At 46.7% G+C, this 19048-nt stretch overlaps 1 protein-coding gene across 2 annotated transcripts in view; it reads left to right on the top strand.

The window, feature by feature from the left end:
- Positions 1 to 19048, top strand: part of DPYSL3 (dihydropyrimidinase like 3) — a 114551-nt gene that overhangs the window by 82737 nt on the left and 12766 nt on the right. For both annotated transcript variants that reach the window (XM_027081693.1, XM_027081694.1), the window contains exons 4-10: positions 973 to 1137; positions 3368 to 3429; positions 4333 to 4413; positions 8403 to 8471; positions 13006 to 13126; positions 16911 to 17067; positions 17742 to 17883. In XM_027081693.1, coding sequence (XP_026937494.1) covers positions 973 to 1137; positions 3368 to 3429; positions 4333 to 4413; positions 8403 to 8471; positions 13006 to 13126; positions 16911 to 17067; positions 17742 to 17883 — 797 coding nt within the window. The remainder of the gene's footprint in view (positions 1 to 972; positions 1138 to 3367; positions 3430 to 4332; positions 4414 to 8402; positions 8472 to 13005; positions 13127 to 16910; positions 17068 to 17741; positions 17884 to 19048) is intronic.

The following is a 19048-nucleotide window of genomic DNA, read 5'->3' on the forward strand; positions in this document are numbered from 1 at the left end:
AACCAAACTTCCCTATTGTAAGACTTTGTTCCCAGTTTTTCACTTACATAAATATATAACTAGTGGCAAACATTTGAGAACCCAGATTTTGCATATAGCCATGTTTATTTCCTTAGGGATAATTCTTAGGCATAGGAATAATTGTTGAGGTATGAAAAATGTCATGGTTTTTGATATACATTTCAAAATTGTTCTTAGGAAAGTTGTACCAATTCATACTTTCTCTGGACTGCCATGGGGAACTATGAAAAACTCTAATTTTTGCCTTAACCTCACCAATGTTATTGGTGTAAATCTTACTCTTTTTAAAAGTATTATCCACCATTGCAGGTACTGCAAGAGTAGGTTTTGGCCTCAAAGAAACCATATTCTGGACAAAAAGTTTGCATGGAAATAATATCTGTGGGCCAAGCGTCAAGTTCACTTAACCGATACCAGGTCTTTGCTACGGCAGTAAGCACGAGCATTCATTCTCTTGTGCCCAGACATAACTTTAAAGCCCCTCCTTCTGCCCATAAAAGGGAGTCCAACTTGGATCACCAGCAGTGACTCCCGTAATGCTGGTAATAATGGCATGCAGTAGGCGCTCATCAATTGATAGCTAATATTTAGGGAGCGCTTACTATGTGCCAGGCATCAGGTGAAGCACTTTCCATGCATTTTCCCATTCAATCCCTTAACAAACGTAGAGGGAAGGCAGTGTTACCCCTGTCCCCAACCCCACTTGGTGCCCGTTTTAAGAATGAGAAAATTAAGATTTAGAGAAGCTAGTCATTTGCCCAAGATCCCATAGCTAAGTGACAGTTGAATCATCAGCAACCTTGAAACCACCCGGGAACCCTTTCTAAGGTTAATCCTATGCTCAGGAAATAGAGACTTTGCTGTCGTAGCTAGGCAAGCAAGAGCAGACCCGTACAGAGGGGACCAAAGGCTGTGTTGATGAATCGCCCACGCGGGGCCTCTGTTGTTCAGTTGACCATGTGGTGCCCGAGCCCGAGTCCAGCCTGACGGAGGCCTATGAGAAGTGGCGGGAGTGGGCCGATGGCAAGAGCTGCTGTGACTATTCCTTACACGTGGACATTACCCACTGGAATGACAGCGTCAAGCAGGAAGTGCAGAGCCTGATCAAGGACAAAGGTGAGCCCAGATGTGCCTTCCTCCCTTCCCCCTTGCCTGTCCTTCCCGTACTGTCCACTCATTTAGTCGCTTCTCCTTGCTGGACCCTGGAACCCTGAGTATGAATGCCAGATATAGGGGTACCACTATGGACCAGACACTTTATGCCGTCCTACTTATTCCTTACAGGATCCCCATGAGATAGGGATGATTATCCTTACTCTGCTGTTGGAGAACCTACTCTGCTGTTGGAGAGGCTTCCGAATAAGTAGCCCAAGATCATAGAATTTGTAAGCAGTAGATCTACCCAAAGCCTGTGCTCTGCACCTCCGTGCAATACTGCCCATTGTACAGAGGAAGAAACTGAGGTCAGGAGAGGTTGACGTCTTACATGAGGTCATACAGCTAGTACATATGAGATTAGGAATGTTTAACCTCTATCATTGTGATTCCAAAGATCCAACCATTACTATCATGTAACAATAGCATCCTCGGAAAAGGCTAAGACATTTCTGGGAGCAAAGATGTGTTTGTACTCCAGATAGGAGCTTAGGGCCTGAAAGGGGTGTGTGTGCCATGATTTAGGTTCCCTTTGACTTAGATTCTTCTATGTTTACTTCTTTCTGTGTTCTGATGGTCAAGTATTTCACACACGCACCACCCTCTCTACATGCACGCAGACATGTGACGTGCTCCGCATCCGATGGGGGCCTGGAGGACTTAGGGGAGTATGAGGAATGGCCTCTGCCAGTATCCATGGCAAAAGGAAGCAGGCCGGTGCAGAGCAATAGGATAAAGGCTGCAAGATGCAGAATATTGTTATAATAGTAACAATAGTGCTACGATACTAGTACTAATAATATTATTATAATTATTATTATACGAATTTTATAATACTGTCATCAATGAGCAGTCTCGATGCAAAGGCCAGGAGTGCAGTGGAAGGCAGTGCAGTGTGCTCGGGGTTCGGGGGAGGGGATGACCTCCCAGAGGACGAGCTCTCCTTTGCATCCCCCGCTCACCCCACAAGCTCTGCCCAGTTCTCACTATCTGATACAGAGGGTGAGATTAACCCCTCCCTTTTTTTGTTTTGGCCGCACAGCCGGCTTGCGGGATCTTAGTTCCCACACCAGGGATCAAACCTGCGCCCCCTGCAGTGGAAGTGTGGAGTCTTAACCACTGGACCGCCAGGGAAGTCTCCTGCCTCCCTTCTTTCTGTGTCTCCTTTCACACTGCATCTCAACTAGGTAGAAAAGTGAATGGCTTTAATACCCACTTCCCTTCTGAAGGGCCTGAGTCATACCACGGATGACCCAGAGGCTTGTGGGAAGGGTTGTGTTGGGAAAAACTGCCCTGAGTTGCACCATTCTGGGTAGGGAAGGTCCCAGATTACAGTCCACTTTTGGCCTGGAGTACTGTGGGCTGAGATGGCCCTAATGGCTGGAGAACAAAATTACCCTCCTTTCCTCTAAATGACTCTCTGTCCCCCAGTCCCACCTGTTTCTGTAAATTACTCTATTAATAGTGTATTTGGGGGGAGAAATTAAATGGCTCTTTCCTTGTAACGCTGATGACTTAGATATTTAAGCCCAAGGTGAACCTTGACTTCTCTGCATTAGCTCTGTTACTTCCCCTAGGACAGGCTCTAGATCTTAGTTTTCTCTCAGACCCAACACCTTGCCCAGGCCTGGTGGAGAGCAGGCACCCACAAAGAGCAAAATAAACCGCTCCCAGGAGATCAACCACGTGCTGGTGCTAAGAGTTTTGCATGTGTTGTCTTTTAAAGTTTCCAACCACCTTACGAAGCAGGATGGTGTTATTTTTCCATTTTACAGATGAGGAAACCGAGACTCAAGGGGTTAGGGTTTCCAAGCTCGCTGACCCAGCACGTGGTGCCACTCCTAGTGTGTGTACACAGCTAGTGTGCTGCAGTGATTCCTGACACTGTATCCTGCCTTGAGCAGTGTCGAGGCTTGTTGGCCCTCTGGGCTGGGAACTGTGGAGGGGGAGGCAGGAAGGAGCCGCAGAAGAAGAGACCATTCTGCTATGACGTCATAGGAATCATCAATTTTACAGGGTAGAGGAGGAAATAGAAAAATGCTCTTGGAGAATGGGACGCATCCGCTTTGCATTGGGCAGGGGCCTGCGATGCCCTCAGGGCCCGGGGGGTGTCACAGTGGGAGCACAGGATGCAGCAGGGTCGTGATAATGCTGTCTTCCTCCTGTCTTCCCTCCCATCCCTCTCTTGCAGGGGTGAACTCCTTCATGGTTTACATGGCCTATAAGGATTTGTATCAAATGTCGAACACAGAGGTAATAACCCATCACTGTGTGGTTTGGGGTCTCTGGATGGCTTTCCTGTGGTTGCCGGTGACCTTGGCTCTTTGCACATGAGTTACTGTGGTCAGTGTGGGAGACTGCTGGGCAAGAGAGCTTCCTGAAGTCCTCGCCGTTTACGCTACATTTTAAATAAGGTAACGGGCAGGGTGCCCGGGGCAAGGCAGACAGGGAACTAACATTTCCACTGGCAGCAGCCTTCTCAAAAGGACAAGAGGAAGGGCGTGTCTAAATCTCCCATCTACCAAACAAAGTCTACACCCCTCGGGAACTCAGGGGGAGTGTAAGTGCTCAGCCCTGTGGGATTAAGGAGGGCCGTCTATTCTTTGGGGTAATCGTACCAGCTTGCCTCTGACTCTCTCCAAAATGCATGGGGTGTGCTTGTTTTAGACAAATCTCAGCTTCTCAGAAGAAATACAGAAAATGAATTCCCATACCACCGGGCAAGGAGATGAAGGGTGGTCTGCCTTGAGGGGCTAAGAGATAGCGGTTTCAGCTTTTGAGTTAGCTTCTGGCCAGGCTGCAGTACCTTTCAGGAGTGTTAAGAAGGATTCTGAAGCTCTATCTGAGTTCAGTGGGAAGTAATTCCATTTAAAGTATGTGCAGGAGGCAGAGTAGGGTCAGTATCACTCTGTTAGATGTGTGCCCTGTCTGCCTAGGAGACATGCTGGGTTCCTTATATAGACAGTTTCCTAGAGTTCCTTTGGATTAGCACTCCTCTTTGGTTGTGCATGTTTTAGTCTGTATTTCTGCCCTAGTCACTTATTTCCTCTAGTTCATCCCATTTATTTTAGCTCTGGCCCTAGTCGTTGGCCCTTGCATGAGATTGCTAAAGGCACTGGGTCTTGTGAATGTGACAAAGACTCATTTCTGTTTCAGCTGTATGAGATCTTCACCTGTCTGGGAGAGCTGGGAGCCATCGCTCAGGTGCACGCTGAGAATGGGGATATCATTGCCCAGGTAACACAGCGCAGCTCCCTGCAGTACACTTCCTGCTTGGGCTAGGGTCTGCCTCCCATTTATTTTCTCATTTCTTCAGTGTTGCCAGAGCTCTCAGTATGTGCCAGGCACCCTCGTAAGTACTCTGCTAAGAACAGAACCTGCCCTCAAGGACCTCACAGTCTAGGAGGAGGAATTATGAGGGCAAATAGACAAGCGAGGGAGAAAGCAGAAGACGCTGGAGAGCAGGGAGCCGTCTGGCCATTCTGGGGAATCAGAAAAGGCATCCTGGCAGAGGAGGTTTTCAAATTGGCCATTTAGTGGGAGAGCATCGCTGAGTCTGTTTTGAAAATGAGTCCAAGGTACGTGTCACGCTCAGTCCTAAAGAAAAACTCTTAAGACAGCATTTTTCAGAAGCTGGAAATCTGAGCCAGGACTGCGGAACTCATGGCCTTAGATAATGAATTCAGGTCTTGTGGGGATCAGACATCCCACTGATTTCCTAGAAATCATATTGAGAAACCTGAGGAAAGAGTGATGAAAGCAAGGGCCCCAAGGCCCAAATCGATCATTTGTAAGGAAGCAGAAAGCATTTCTCTCTCCATCTCCTGGGTTGCTTAATGGGCTAGATGCACAGATGTGTCTTCGCCAGGGTTTTGTTGATCTCGGAAGCATTCAGGATTGGCTTCCGCTAGGAGGCGGCCGCCAGCAAACAGTGTCAGCTCTCGGTCCATTCGATAACATTAACAGCAAGAAACCATTATTCATTCTTTTAAGAGTATTTCCTGAGTGCTATGTGCCAGTGCAGTGCCTTGTGCAGCACTAGGCTATAGCGGGGAGCCAAAACAGATGCATTCCAGAGCTCTGGAGTACTCGGGCTGTGCTTTAGAAGTTGTCCAGGACGTGGTGAATGTGGTCGGCAGGGGTGTGGGAACACACTGAGGCCGACCCTCATCTCAGACCCGTCAGCTTCTAACAGCAGGACCCACCTGGGGAGCGCTTCCCACCATGTGCCAGGCCCTAGTCAGGGCTCTCGTATGTTCCCATTTAATCTTCGCCCAAGCCTTTCAAGGTGGCGCCCACCCTCCTCCCTGTTTTATAGATGAGAACACTGAGGCTCTGAAGGATGAGGTCACTGGCCCAGGGATCACAGCCAGCAACTGGGAGAACACAATCGTAGCTTCTCAGGGGATGTGCCTCAGTGAGCATCTTTACCCAGAGATGGTGGAGAAGGGTCCTTCTCCACCAGTCCAGCTGCAGGCTCCCGGGGAGGCAGCGCCCGGGCTGTGCAGGCTCCAGCTGTTAGGATTTCAGACTCTCAGGGCTGTCTCTCTAGCGGAGGAGGTGAGTTAAGCGTGCAGTTTCCACTCCCTTATGACCGAGGAGGTTAATTAGTCAGGCCCCTGACAGCCTTCTCCCACATCCCCCGCACACCCAGATAATGAAGTCATTTTCCGAAGAGGCTCCAGATGCCTTGCTCCCATGGGAGGCATCCTGGTGGCGGTGGAGCTGTCTCTCCTCCCCATTCTCAAGCTTTCCGTGCAGCAGCCAGACGCCCCAGCCCTCCCTCCAGATGCCCTAGCAATCAGACTCCCTGCTTCTTCATCCTAGCCTCTGTGGAGGCAGACAGGCTCCGACTCACAGCCCCTTTCCAGCTTCCTTTTGAGGCTTCTTAGCACAGAAGTGTGTCTGCTTCCGCACCGCCTCCCCGCCTCCGCCCCACCTTGGCAAGATCTGTTCCCGGTCAGGAAAAGAATAAAGGCGCTTTTCCATTTGGATGAGTTTCGTGTATGTGTTTATTAAATTCAGCTCAAGCTGAAAGATTTTATCACATTGTTTAAATGAAGGCAGCTGCTATACTCGGAGTTTTTGCTACACGTTATGCAAAGTGACTAAAGAGCAAGAAGTATTTTCTAAGGGTACCAACAAGGGACATTTTCAAAAGTTTCAAGCTGGAAGGGCAGTCGGAGAGTACAGCGTCCTTAGCCCTTCGTCCAACAAATTTCTACTGAGTGCCTACTATGTGCCAAACCTTGGAGGGGGAAGGTGAAAAAGACAGGGTCCCTTTCCTCTTGGAGCAACCGAAACTGTGACGTAATCACAGCAGCGATCGGTGCCTCTAGGTGCCCACACCTCCCCCACCCATGTCAGGTGGCATCCATGGGTCTTTACATGTTATTCTTTTTTTTTTTTTGTGGTACGCGGGCCTCTCACTGTTGTGGCCTCTCCTGTTGTGGAGCACAGGCTCCGGACGCGCAGGCTCAGCGGCCATGGCTCACGGGCCCAGCCGCTCCGCGGCATGTGGGATCTTCCCGGACCGGGGCACGAACCCGTGTGCCCCGCATTGGCAGGCAGACTCTCAACCACTGCGCCACCAGGGAAGCCCTACATGTTATTCTTAACCTTCCAGCTATAGGGACACCGTGGCTTTGCGAATAGGCCATCCCAACGTGAGCAGTGCGCTAGAATCACCCGTGGAGCTTAAGGAACGCTCCCTGGGATTCTCCGAGTTCCAGAGATCCAGATTCGGGAGGTCATAGGAGAGCTCAGTCAGGTGTATTATGGAAGAGTTGCCCTGGTGATTGGAATGTGCTCGGAGACCATCGTTCGAGCGAGTTCCATCCTGTGCGTTGTCGCAGCACTTTTGGACCAGATAGGAAGGAGAGCGTCGTGTGAGATGGAAGATGCTTTAGTTGGACACCTCAACCCTTGTGTGACTTCACGAGGCAGTTCAGTGTCAAAAGTCACCAGAGTTTGGAAGAAATTGTATTTAATCTAAGCTTTGATACATGGAACAGGAAGAATGAAAAGTGGAGGTACTTTGCTGGAAGTATCAGCCTCTGTCTGACCTTTGGTCCAGTTCTGTCGAGCGAGAGGCAGTGACCATTTTACTTCTCGTGGTTGCTGATAGCATATGCACCTTCCTCCTCCTCTTTAAAAAATGTACGTGAATTAAAAAAAAAAAAAACCCAGCAAAAAAGAGCTCTTCTTTTCCAGGGCGAAGGGATCCCTTCCTTTGTAAGCACCTCATAGTTTCCAGGTGAGACAAAGCCTCGTTCAGCTCACTCCCTCCTTCATCTCCTGTGTCACCAGCACGAGGTTCCTAGGAACGGGCCTCAGTGCTTGAGCGTGAATGCCTGCAAAACTGCAGATCTGCGGCTGAGGATCTGTGCCAGTTCCGATTAGCCCAGCCTCCTGCTTCCAGAAAGCTGGCCGAGTCTGAGGACGTTAGCCATCAGCTATGAGGGGTAGAGAGCTCTGCCACATCCACAGCCTAGTTAAATAGAATTTGACCAAAAGGCTAAGTCAGGTAATGCTGTTTAGAGGCATGATTTAGTCTGGTGAAATTCTGAATCGGCTTATTATAGCCAAACATTTAAAGCATGAGAAAGCCCGAGGGGCTTATTAAAATACAGAAACCTAGAATTGATCTCATATATTCTGAGTTGGTAGACCTGGGGAAAGCTAGACATCTGCACTTTTACAAAAGCAGCTCAGCAGATTCTGATGCAGGTGGTGGATGGAGCAGACTTTGAGAAACAGAGCAGGAAACTGTAAACTCTGTGAAGTTAATTCAAGTGCTTAACCTGGAGCCTCTCCCGGAGCAGGTAGTCAATACATTTTGTTGAAGGAATGGGTTTCAAAATGCATGAATGAATAAACAAACGAGTTAAGCCAGTGTCCTTTCAGAAGTGTCTGCATCTGAGAGAAATGAAGAATGAGTGAGCTGGTGGAACTTTTGACGTGTAATGGAGAAAAAACTTGATACTTTGACGGACTGTCGTCCTTTTAATAAAAAAAGCCACCCTTAAAGGCTCTTTTCTTCTTTCAGTTAAGACTCTACCCTGTTTTGCAATTCCAGATATAGAATTAACAAATTTGTTCAACATCCCCATTTGATTCTTTTTTTTCCCTTGAACACATCTTTAGATTAGAATATACCAGCCTAACTCTTTCAAACCTTGGTTGAGCTCATATAAAAACTCTTCTCCATTCTTTTCTCATTCTAGGAGCAAACCCGGATGTTGGAAATGGGGATAACTGGCCCAGAAGGCCATGTACTGAGCAGACCAGAGGAGGTAATTTTCAGGAGGATGTGGTAGGGAGAGGGGTGGAGGGAGAGAAGCAGTAGCAATGGAGGCTCTTTTTTTTTTAGCCTCATCTTCCAGGAGACTCCCGTCATCGCAGCAGCCTGGTTTATGGCCTGCTGCCCATTTTACATTGTAGTGTTTGCGTTCAGCTCCCCCTCTGTTGGCACACACACATAAGGTGTGTGAACAAACATCTCTGAAAGGTGGTGGGACTCTGTGAATACCAGACAGAAACTGGAACATTTCTTCCAAAGACCACATCTGACTGACCCAACTCAAGGCCCCTGAGGAAATTAGCAAGGAGTGGAAAGGCAGTGTTTACTTGTGGCCCCTGATCTCTCTAAAGACAATACAAGTCGGAGGGTGTTGCACAGTTACTCATTAGGACTGGTAAATATCTAAATCCTTTCTTAATCATGTGAATCTCAGACATTTCCACTATTGCTTTATTCCATATTATGAGTCCTGCACAATATCGACAGGGGGCCGAATGGGTTTGTCGTACACATTATATCTATTGATTTGTGTATGGTGATGAGGTCATCCAGGTGCGTTCTTCCCACGTGTAAGATGAATGCTGATTAGCATCAGTGCTTAGGAGCTAAAGAACCAACGAATGGTAACTAGTGGCTGATTCCACATCTCTGAGCTGTCAGCAGCTTCAGCTGCTGGCACAGGCCTGGAGCTGGGAATGGGCTGCCCACATGGCTGAGAGCACATTGGCTTTGGGAGATCAGCCTGGGTCTGGCACCTGCAGCAAATTCCAGGCCCTCCATGTCAACAAAGCAAATCCTTTCCTGTTGTATCATCCCAAGCTCCATACTCTCTACAACAGGAAGAAGAAGGAGCCAGAACCAGAAATCACAGTATTCCCGTTGGCTGTCTCTGTTAGGATCTTTTTAAAAAAGAAAACGTAGCACACATAGAGAATACTGTTCCTCTCATAAAGGAATGGATTTTCCCAAACTGAACACACTTGTGTAACTAGCACCCAGTTGGAGAAACAGAACATTATTAGCACCCCAGAAGCTCCATTGTGTTTAATGATATTTTTGTTGCCAGTTGAAATAATTTATAATTGTGTGATCAAGGTTACAGTCACAGCCCTCCGGAAAAGTCGGTCTCCTTAATACCAGGTCCCTTCTTTGGAGTATTTGCCTATACCCAGTACTATGCTCATTGCATTTAATGGAGATAACGGTTATCCTTGCCCCAGTCTGGGTATTATCGTTACATAAAGAAGCAGGAGCTCAGAGAGATTAAGCCACTGGCCATCACGTTTGAGGGACTGGAAAATTGTTTACCCTGTGTGAGTAGGCCAGGGTGATCAGTACTGTTTGTGAAACTTCTTCAATGCTGTTCACTGTGGAGAAGTCCTGGCAAGATCGATTTCTGCAGCAGCAGCCAGGGGATTTCTGAGCAGAGTCTATTTTTGTTCCTTGGTTTGTTTTTCCAACCCCCCCCCCCCCCCCCCACCAACCCTACTCTCCTCCCTGTTCCCATCTCCTTTTTAGTAAAAAGCCTCTCAGCTGCAGATCTTGACAACACTGGAAGCCCGTTTGGGTGAAGTTGGAGGGTGATGTAACCTTCCAAAGATAGTCATGTTGTCAAGGTGCTGAAAACCCCGCGGTGCTTGGAGCAGGGGGGATGAGATCAAAGGGGCCGGGACTGCAGTCGTGGAGGAGCTGGAGTGGGCAGCACAGGCATGAAGAAGGAGGGCGCAGGAGGGGCTCTGAAGCCCCTCTTCAGTTCAAAGTGCACCTAGATAGCATCTGGAGTAATGCTGTTCAGAGAGCTGAAGCCGAGGCTCGGAGACAGCCACTCTGACGTCTGGGTGCTTCAGGAAGGTGGCCACATTCACCTGTGCTTGGGGCTCCAGGATCTTGATCTCACCACGTGGAACAAAGTGGGATGCTGGCTGGACCAGCCAAGTTCTTAGAGTCTTTCTCCTAAGTCACACTCACCAAGGGCAGTGACTGGTTTGCGTTATACAAACACTGGGCATGTATCTGCAAGCTATTTTCGATATTTTTTAAAGTGTTGGGTTGCATGGCTAACCAGAGGGTCATATCCATCTAAAAAGGAGCTGTTGCTGATTGAAAGGAAAAACGCCAGCGTGTCTGCGTTGGGCTGAATTGGACTAATTCGGGCTTTGGATAGTAACGCAGGCTCTCCCACTGGTCAGAAGCCGTCATCAGCAATGCAACCAATAGCCAGCCTTCAAGGAACACTTGCCTTGTTCCAGGATTGACCTAATTGCCTTACAAGGATGAACTCTGTTAATTCTCTGAACAGCCCTGTGTGTCACGTCCTATTATTATCCCCGCTTTATGGACCAGGAAACTGAGTCTTTGGGAAGTTGTGTAACATCCCTGAGATCACCTGGCTTCTAAGTGGCAGAACCAGAACACAGATCCAGCTCATGAGAGAGGCTGAGCTCTAAGATCCTGCTTTGTTAATAAAATAAGGGATGATTTATTATTTCTTACTCATTAAATTCAACTGGGTCGGTTAGTATATTTGAAAACATGAATTCTACATTAGGGTGGGCTGGAGGAAAATCAGTGATAAAAGAAATCTTTGTGTTGAGAAGCCTGGGAATTATTAGTGTAAGAAATGCCTGTGGGAACGAACCCATCACTGACCACCCATTGCTGCAGGAAAGGACTTAATGCCTAGTTGCCTTCACTGGTTACTTATACATACTGGTGTTGGGATTGTGTTTTGCCAGAGATTCTGCCCTGGGCAGACTGGGGAGCAAAGACTTCCATCACATGTGGCCTTTGTGATAATCACTGGGAGAGGAGAGAATAGGCCAAGGGAAAACTCTAGCTTCGCTGATGCAGCGCCCACTCTGGCCAGGCACTGCTCTCACCCCACCGTCCCCTGATACACCCTCCCTATCTCCACTTCCTTTTTTAATTTTTAATTTTTATTGGCGTATAGTTGATTTCATCACAGAGTAGCGAGTAGAGTTCCCTGTGCTATACAGTAGGTCCTTATTAGTTATCTATTTTATATATAATAGTGTGTATATGTCAATCACAATCTCTCAATTTACTCTCCCCTTTCCCCCACCCCTGGTAACCATAAATTTGTTTTCTATGTCTGTGACTCTATTTCTGTTTTTAAAATAAGTTCATTTGTACCATTTTATTAGATTCCACATTTAAGCGATATCATATGATATTTGTCTCTCTCTGACTTACTTTACTTATGATAATTTCTAGGGCCATGATAATCTCTAGGTCCATCCTTGTTGCTACAAATGGCATTATTTCGTTCTTTTTTATGGCTGAGTAATATTCCAGTGTGTGTGTGTGTGTGTGTGTGTGTGTGTGTGTGTGTGTGTGTGTGTGTGTGTGTACACCACATCTTCGTTATCCATTCATCCGTTGACGGACATATAGGTTGCTTCCATGTCCTGGCTGTTGTGAATAGTGCTGCAATGAACATTGGGGTGCATGTATGTTTTTGAATTATGGTTTTCTCTGGATATACGCCCAGGAGTGGGATTGCTGGATCATATGGTAACTCTATTTTTAGTTTTTTAAGGAACCTCCATACTGTTCTCCATAGTGGCTGTATCAATTTACATTCCCACCAACAGTGCAAGAGGGTTCCCTTTTCTCCACACCTTCTCCAGCATTTATTGTTTGTAGGTTTTCTGATGATGGCCATTCTCACCAGTATGAGGTGATACCTCATTATAGTTTTGATTTGCATTTCTCTGATAATTAGTGATGTTGAGCATCTTTTCATGTGTCTGTTAGCCATCTTTATGTCTTCTTTGGAGAATGTCTATTTAGATCTTCTGCTCATTTTTGATTGGGTTGTTTGTTTTTTTGACATAGAGCTGCATGAGCTGTTTGTATATTTTGGAGATCACTTGTCAGTCACTTCGTTTGCAAATATTTTCTCCCTTTCTGTGGGTTGTCATTTCGATTTGTTTATGGTTTCCTTTGCTGTGCAGAAGCTTTTAAGTTTAATTAGGTCCCATTTTTAAATTATTTTTTTAAATTTTCATTACTCTAGGAGGTGGATCAAAAAAGATATTGCTGCGATTAATGTCAAAGTGTGTTCTGCCTATGTTTTCCTCTAAGAGTTTGTACGGTATCCAGCCTTACATTTAGGTCTTTAATCCATTTTGAGTTTATTTTTGTGTATGGTGTTAGAGAGTGTTCTTATTTCATTCTTTTACATGTAGCTGTCCAGTTTTCCCAGCACCGCTTATTGAAGAGACTGTCTTTTCTCCATTGTATATCCTTGTCTCCTTTGTTGTAGATTAGTTGACCATAGGTGGGTGGGTTTACCTCTGGGCTGATCTCCACTTTTGAGAAGCCCAGTGAAGCAACACAGCTGGGAAGCTGTAGTTCTGAGGTTTGGATCCAGGGCGTCTAACTGCAGATCTTCCAGGCTTTTAACCTCTGTGCAGCGCTGCATTCTCAGTTTGTAGAGACAGGGGAGTGGCACTCTGAGAGGTTCGTGCTCCCCTTGACTCCCGGGGACTTTTTTTTTGCAGCTGGAAGCTGAGGCTGTGTTCCGTGCCATCACCATCGCCAGCCAAACCAACTGTCCTCTCTACGTCACGAAGGTCATGAGCAAGAGTGCAGCCGACCTCATCTCACAAGCCAGGAAAAAAGGTGATTTGTGCTCCGAAGATCTCAGAGCCCCTAACGAGCCATGTGGCTCCTTTCCCTTGGCTGTCCTGTATAAATGGTGCCTATTTTGCTCATTGCCTTGCTCTCAGGGAAGCCCCTCATCCTTGTTAGCCCATTGGATCCTTTCTGCATCCTGTGTGGATGGCAGGATCCCAGGATTTCTACTACTTGGCAGATGAGTAAATTGAGGCTCAGGAAGGGTAAGTGGTCTGCCCGAGACGACACAGCTTGAATCAGTTCTTTGGAGAACTGGTGCATCTCTTTTCCTCCCTGGGATCTTTCACTGTCAGTTCATGTTATCTGAACTTTATAACTGCACATATTCATGAAGATTATATTTGGTGCAGCAGTCAAAGACCCTACTCAGATGGACTTCAACAAGTAAATTATTGGTTGAGGGTGTTTCAGGCATGGCTGGATCAAGGGGTTTAAACACTGATATTAGAGCTCTATCACTGTTATTCCTTTCTGGACTCTGCTTTCCTCTCTTTTCAGTATGAACAATGACAGGAATAAATGCTAAGAGATGTTCTTGTCCTCTACACTTGGTGGGGGCATGGTGAGGGAGTAGAGAACATCTTTTCCAATAGCTCAAGCGAAAGTCCCCAGGAATACTGCCACTGCCTTGGCTTGGGTTGTGGGCTCATCTCTGAACCAATATCTGCTCCGGAGATGGTGTAATTGATTGGCCAGGGTTGAGGGCAGTGTGTAGGGAGGAGGTCCCACCCCCTGAGCCACTCAGGATAGCCCAGGTTATTTCAGAGAAGGCATTGAATGGGTCTCCAAAGGACATCCAGCGGTGTGGCCTTCATGACCTGGCTCTGTCCCCATGGCCTTCTGACTTCTGTTTCTTTTCTCCATGGCTGTTAACTCGGCTTCCTTTGCTCACCTCGTGCTAAGCTCAAGCTTACCGTCATTTCAAAACTTGCTTTCCTGCTTTCCGTTCTCGTCCTCAGTGACGCACTAATGGGCTCCCTTGTGAACAGAGTGTGGTTGAGACACAGGAGCCGTAGGGCTCTGCGTTTGGTTGGGAGGGAGGATTTCCTAGGCCCGGCTGTATGATTGTGACTGCCGTGTGCCCGTGGGACCAAGCTGAATGATTCATCTACCAAACCCAGAACTGGTCTGTAAAACTCCGCATGTGAGTGACTGGGGCGGCTAAAAATAGTCCCAGCTGACCGATGGCCGAGTGTTTGGCTGCCTGACCTTCTGGCAAACGGGACCCTTTTCTTACGGGAGGGGAATCTCCCTAATTGCCCCGCCAGCCTTTCTAGCTGGCAGATTCTGGGGCACCACCTGCTCACCTTACCCTGCTCATGGGAAGCCTGCTGTTTTCTCGCTCAGCTTTTAAGTGTCTCCATATGATATGGCCTGGCTGCTTCGCTGGGTATGAGTCATCAGGACAGAACCAGGAATGAAGCCCAGTGCTGCTTACCCATTCTTGGAGAAGGGAAAAAGGAAAAGAAAAGTGCACGGGGACACCTCCACTCCTCTCCCCACGGCCACCTACTATCCTCACCCTGTCTTGCCTCGTGCTGATGGCCACATCCTGCTTGGGACCCATTCTTGGATGACCTGGGGGCTTCAAAGACAGTGTGTTTCAATTATATGCTGGGTCTTATTTTAAATTCCATGTAGAAAAATTCCTCACCCTTAGCCTCCTGGCTTATGACTTTCTGGCAAGGAGAACTAGTACAGCTGTGTCTCCAGGGTGGAAGGGAGGCATTATTTTAGTGATGAAAAACCGGCTGCTGAGATGGAAGCCAATAAACATCTCATGAACTGTCATTCTCAGGGAAGGAGTCAAGAGCATTCAGAGCAGGAAGACAGTGTATGGCAGGGTTCACTCTTCCCTCTGGACCAGGGGACTGTTTAAGCCCCAGGGTGTTTAATCCCCAAGTGCTCCTCAGCATCTCTGCACGGCTGCTCAGAATCAACATTAGGAATTTCAATTTAATGAGGACCAACTGTATGCCCTGCCTTGAGGGGAAATACTTTAAATGTATTATTATGTAGAATTCACAAAGCACCAGGAGAAACTGGCATTTATTATCACCATTTTGCAGAAGAGGAAATTGTAGCACGTCTTGTCCAGAATCTCCCAGCTTGGAGAGCTAGTCTCCAAATCCAATTGTGTCGATAATGTAATTACAATCTCTACTTATTCTAGTCTTCCGTCTAAAGATAGTCCAAAGGGAGAGGTCTTCCACTTTTAAGGTTGTATTTCTCTTAATAGTACTTGAATGCTTGCCTTGACTTTCATTTCCTCATTTCTTTTTGGTCCCATATGCTTTAGTTTGGTAAATATTTTTGGAGTCCTTGAAATTCTCTTCAGTCCTATGTGGATCCTTTTCACTGCCGCCCCAAAGAACAGGTCTGTCCTATATGAATCATTGCCATTGCTTCCTTCTTTTGCCCATGGCAGACATCACAAATCAATCCTGAGCCTTTTCTAGTGAGACCAGAAGCATATTTAGAATTCTTCCCAACACAGAAATCCAGGCAACTAAAACCTAAAATTGATTGGAGTTGAAGCAAGGCAAAACCTGTAATCCTAGCCATAGAGCCTTCTTAAACTTCCACCTTGTGGGGAACTTGAATGTGGAAGATGGAGGAGCAAACTTAAAGAAGCCAAGGGCTGCACAGGAATCGTTAGCCCAAGATTCTGGCACAGAGAAACTTGATAGCAACCCACCTTCTATGAGATAGCATTTACCTTCTGTATCACTATCCCTTCTTCTTTCACAAGCTCAGTTTAGATCAGTTTATGTCCCAGTATCCTTCCTCCCCTCTCCTTCGTTTGGGCATTCCAGCCTCTCATTCTAGACACAGGGTCCGGGAAGCTAACCTCAGCTTTGCTGTGTCCCTGGTTGTTGGGTGTCCTTGAGCAAATTACTCATTGCTTTAGGTTAAGGAGTAACAAACATGTTGCAAATAAGATGTGTCATCCTCAGGAATTGGTTTTACTTTGTGGAACCAAAGCATGTCTTTGCGACAGCAGGAGGTAGCGGTTCCCAGTGATGTGGGCACGTATGGGGCTTTGGGCTTCTACAGTGGGGAAGAGTAAGAGGTGTAAAAGAAATCACATTTGCTTAGCATCTCTTATGTGGCAGACACTTTGTGTATGCCAAACCTTTCTTTTTCACAAGGCTGAGAAGTAGACGTCATCTTATTTCATCAATTCCAGGACCTATTTTTGTTTTTTGTTTTTTTTGTGGTACGCGGGCCTCTCACCGTTGTGGCCTCTCCTGTCGCGGAGCACAGGCTCTGGACGCTCAGGCTCAGAGCCCATGGCTCACAGGCCCAGCCGCTCCGCGGCATGCGGGATCTTCCTGGACCGGGGCATGAACCCATGTCCCCCGCATTGGCAGGTGGACTCCCAACCACTGCGCCACCTGGGAAGCCCCAGGACCTATTTATTCCACATTTTAACATTTCTGAAATGAGGATGAATCTTCCAATTTATATATATATATATATATATATATTTTTTTTTTTTTTTTTGCCTCAAATGTTAATTTGCCTCAGAATTTGAGAATTGATGCTGCATCTTGCAACTAGTGGCTTCTACAGAATACAGAATTGTTCCCATTTAGAAGATAGAAAAGCAGAGGCTTAGAAAAGTGGGGGAACATGAACTTGAACCCAGGCCTGCCTGACTCCAGAGCCACAGCCTTGAGTAGGCTTAGGGGCTATGATTATCTAAGCCCGGCCCAGGGCAGCACATATATTATATCACCCATTACCTCTGTCCTACCTGTTGCAGGAAACGTGGTCTTTGGTGAGCCCATCACCGCCAGCCTGGGCACGGATGGGACCCATTACTGGAGCAAGAACTGGGCCAAGGCGGCTGCGTTTGTGACATCCCCGCCTCTGAGTCCTGACCCAACTACCCCTGACTACATCAACTCCTTGCTGGCCAGGTTGGTGCAGAATGACAAGCAGCGGGCATTGTGTGGAGGCATCTTGGGAACGATGGGATGAAGACTGGAGCCACCCATCCATCCGCTAGACTAGAGTCTGCAGTGAGGAATAAACATCGAGAATTCCCCTGCAGTGCTGAGCACAGATAACAGGCTCTTCCCTAGTGTATTTTAAAAGATACTACAGTGATCATATTAGTAATGGTAACAGCAGTTAATACATATTGTATGTCGAGCACTAGGGTGAGATTACACGTGTGATCTCATTGTTCCTCATAACAATGCTATGAGTGAGGAACTGTCATCACCATTTCACAGACTGAGCAACTGAGGGTCCGGGAGACAAAATCATTTGCTCAGTTTTGATGACCACCTAACCAAAATTACAGGGAGACTAGTTTGCTGCTGCCCTCTGTGGATAAGTCCCATCACTCATGTGGGTCATTTTTGTTACACAAGGGGTGATCTAATCCCACCCCCTCATTTTCCAGATAAGGTAACTGAGCCCTAGGGAGGGGAAGAAATTCACCCAAGTTCGCATAGTTGGCGAGAGGGAGAAGAAGGATTCCAAACTCAAGTCATGGCACTCCACATGCCTATACTATACCCTCATTTCTGGGCCCCTGCGGTGCCTCTAGCCTCCCCGTTCACATGGAGCTTTTCTCCTTCGCCAGTGGGGACCTGCAGCTCTCCGGCAGTGCCCACTGCACCTTCAGCACTGCCCAGAAGGCCATCGGGAAGGACAACTTCACAGCCATTCCCGAGGGCACCAGCGGTGTGGAAGAGCGGATGTCTGTCATCTGGGACAAGGCCGTGGTAAGGACCACAGTCATAGGAGGGCATCCAGGGCCAGATCAGAGCCTCCTGCCGCTGCTCCTCTTTGCCCTGTCATGGGGGTGCTGGGGGCACAGATGAGGCCTCATACCTGCCCAGGTGTCTCTGGAGCCAGGTGGCTCAGGTGGTTTGGGAATGTCCCTTCTAGAGTGATGAATCCTGGGGCCTGAGGTTCTGAGGAGGCCTCCTCTAGATTGTTAAAGGGCTAGGAACCAGAAACACAGATCATTTATCTGATGGTATGAATGATCTGTGCTTAAAATAATAGTGAATTAAAAATTCTTTTTGTTTGGAGGGTTTTATTATCTCTTTTGAGAGGGTTGGATATAACCCTCTGAAATGATAAGCAAGGGGTCTGTGATTAAGACTCAGGTCATTTGCTCACCAAGGAGTGGTGTGTGGTCATCCGGGCTGTACAGCTGATTGTCTGTCAGAGTCTTCTGGCAAAGTGGCCTGGTTTTATTTTCCTTGTTTAACATCACAGAAGCTGAAAAAAAAAAAAAAAAAAAGTCATGCAAATGAAGTCACTTCCTAAGATTTGAGTAAAATTAATAAATAACTCATTATTAAGTTGATCCCTTCCCTCTGTTTTATTTTTAAAACCCTGAAGCCACTCATTTCAGAGCCAAATAGAATACATATCTACACAGTATAATCCAAGTTTCCCTTTTCTTGGCTCCCAGGAAGCGCAAAACTAGATTTTAAACTAAATTCTTCTTTCCTTACCCAAGTTGTTTTGTGAAGGGGGAAAGTATAAATATATTTGTCTCTTCTCTTACAAATTTAGATTTTTTTACATTGTTATCTATTTATGAATGTGTGTATATATTTATCTTGGCACTATCTGGAACTGTTAAAAAATAATATATATTTTAAAATTACCAACATGATACATGCTCAATAAAGAACATTTGGAAAGTACAGAAAAGTACACACATGAAAGAAAACAAAACTCACTTATAATCCCACAACCCAGGGATAACCATTGTTATCATTTGGGTGAGGTTCTTCCATATTTATCCTGTGCCCATGCAAATACAAACATATTATCTGAGATATGGGCTGATAATTACATTTGTTTTTACTGTGAACTGTCTATAATCCTTTCTGGAGTTAGAAGGGATAAATAAGTAAGTAAATGTATGTA

The sequence above is a fragment of the Aethalodelphis obliquidens genome, unplaced genomic scaffold (assembly GCF_003676395.1).
Source record: "Aethalodelphis obliquidens isolate GAN/ISIS:26980383/991018 unplaced genomic scaffold, ASM367639v1 scaffold45, whole genome shotgun sequence".
NCBI classification, from domain to species: domain Eukaryota; kingdom Metazoa; phylum Chordata; class Mammalia; order Artiodactyla; family Delphinidae; genus Aethalodelphis; species Aethalodelphis obliquidens.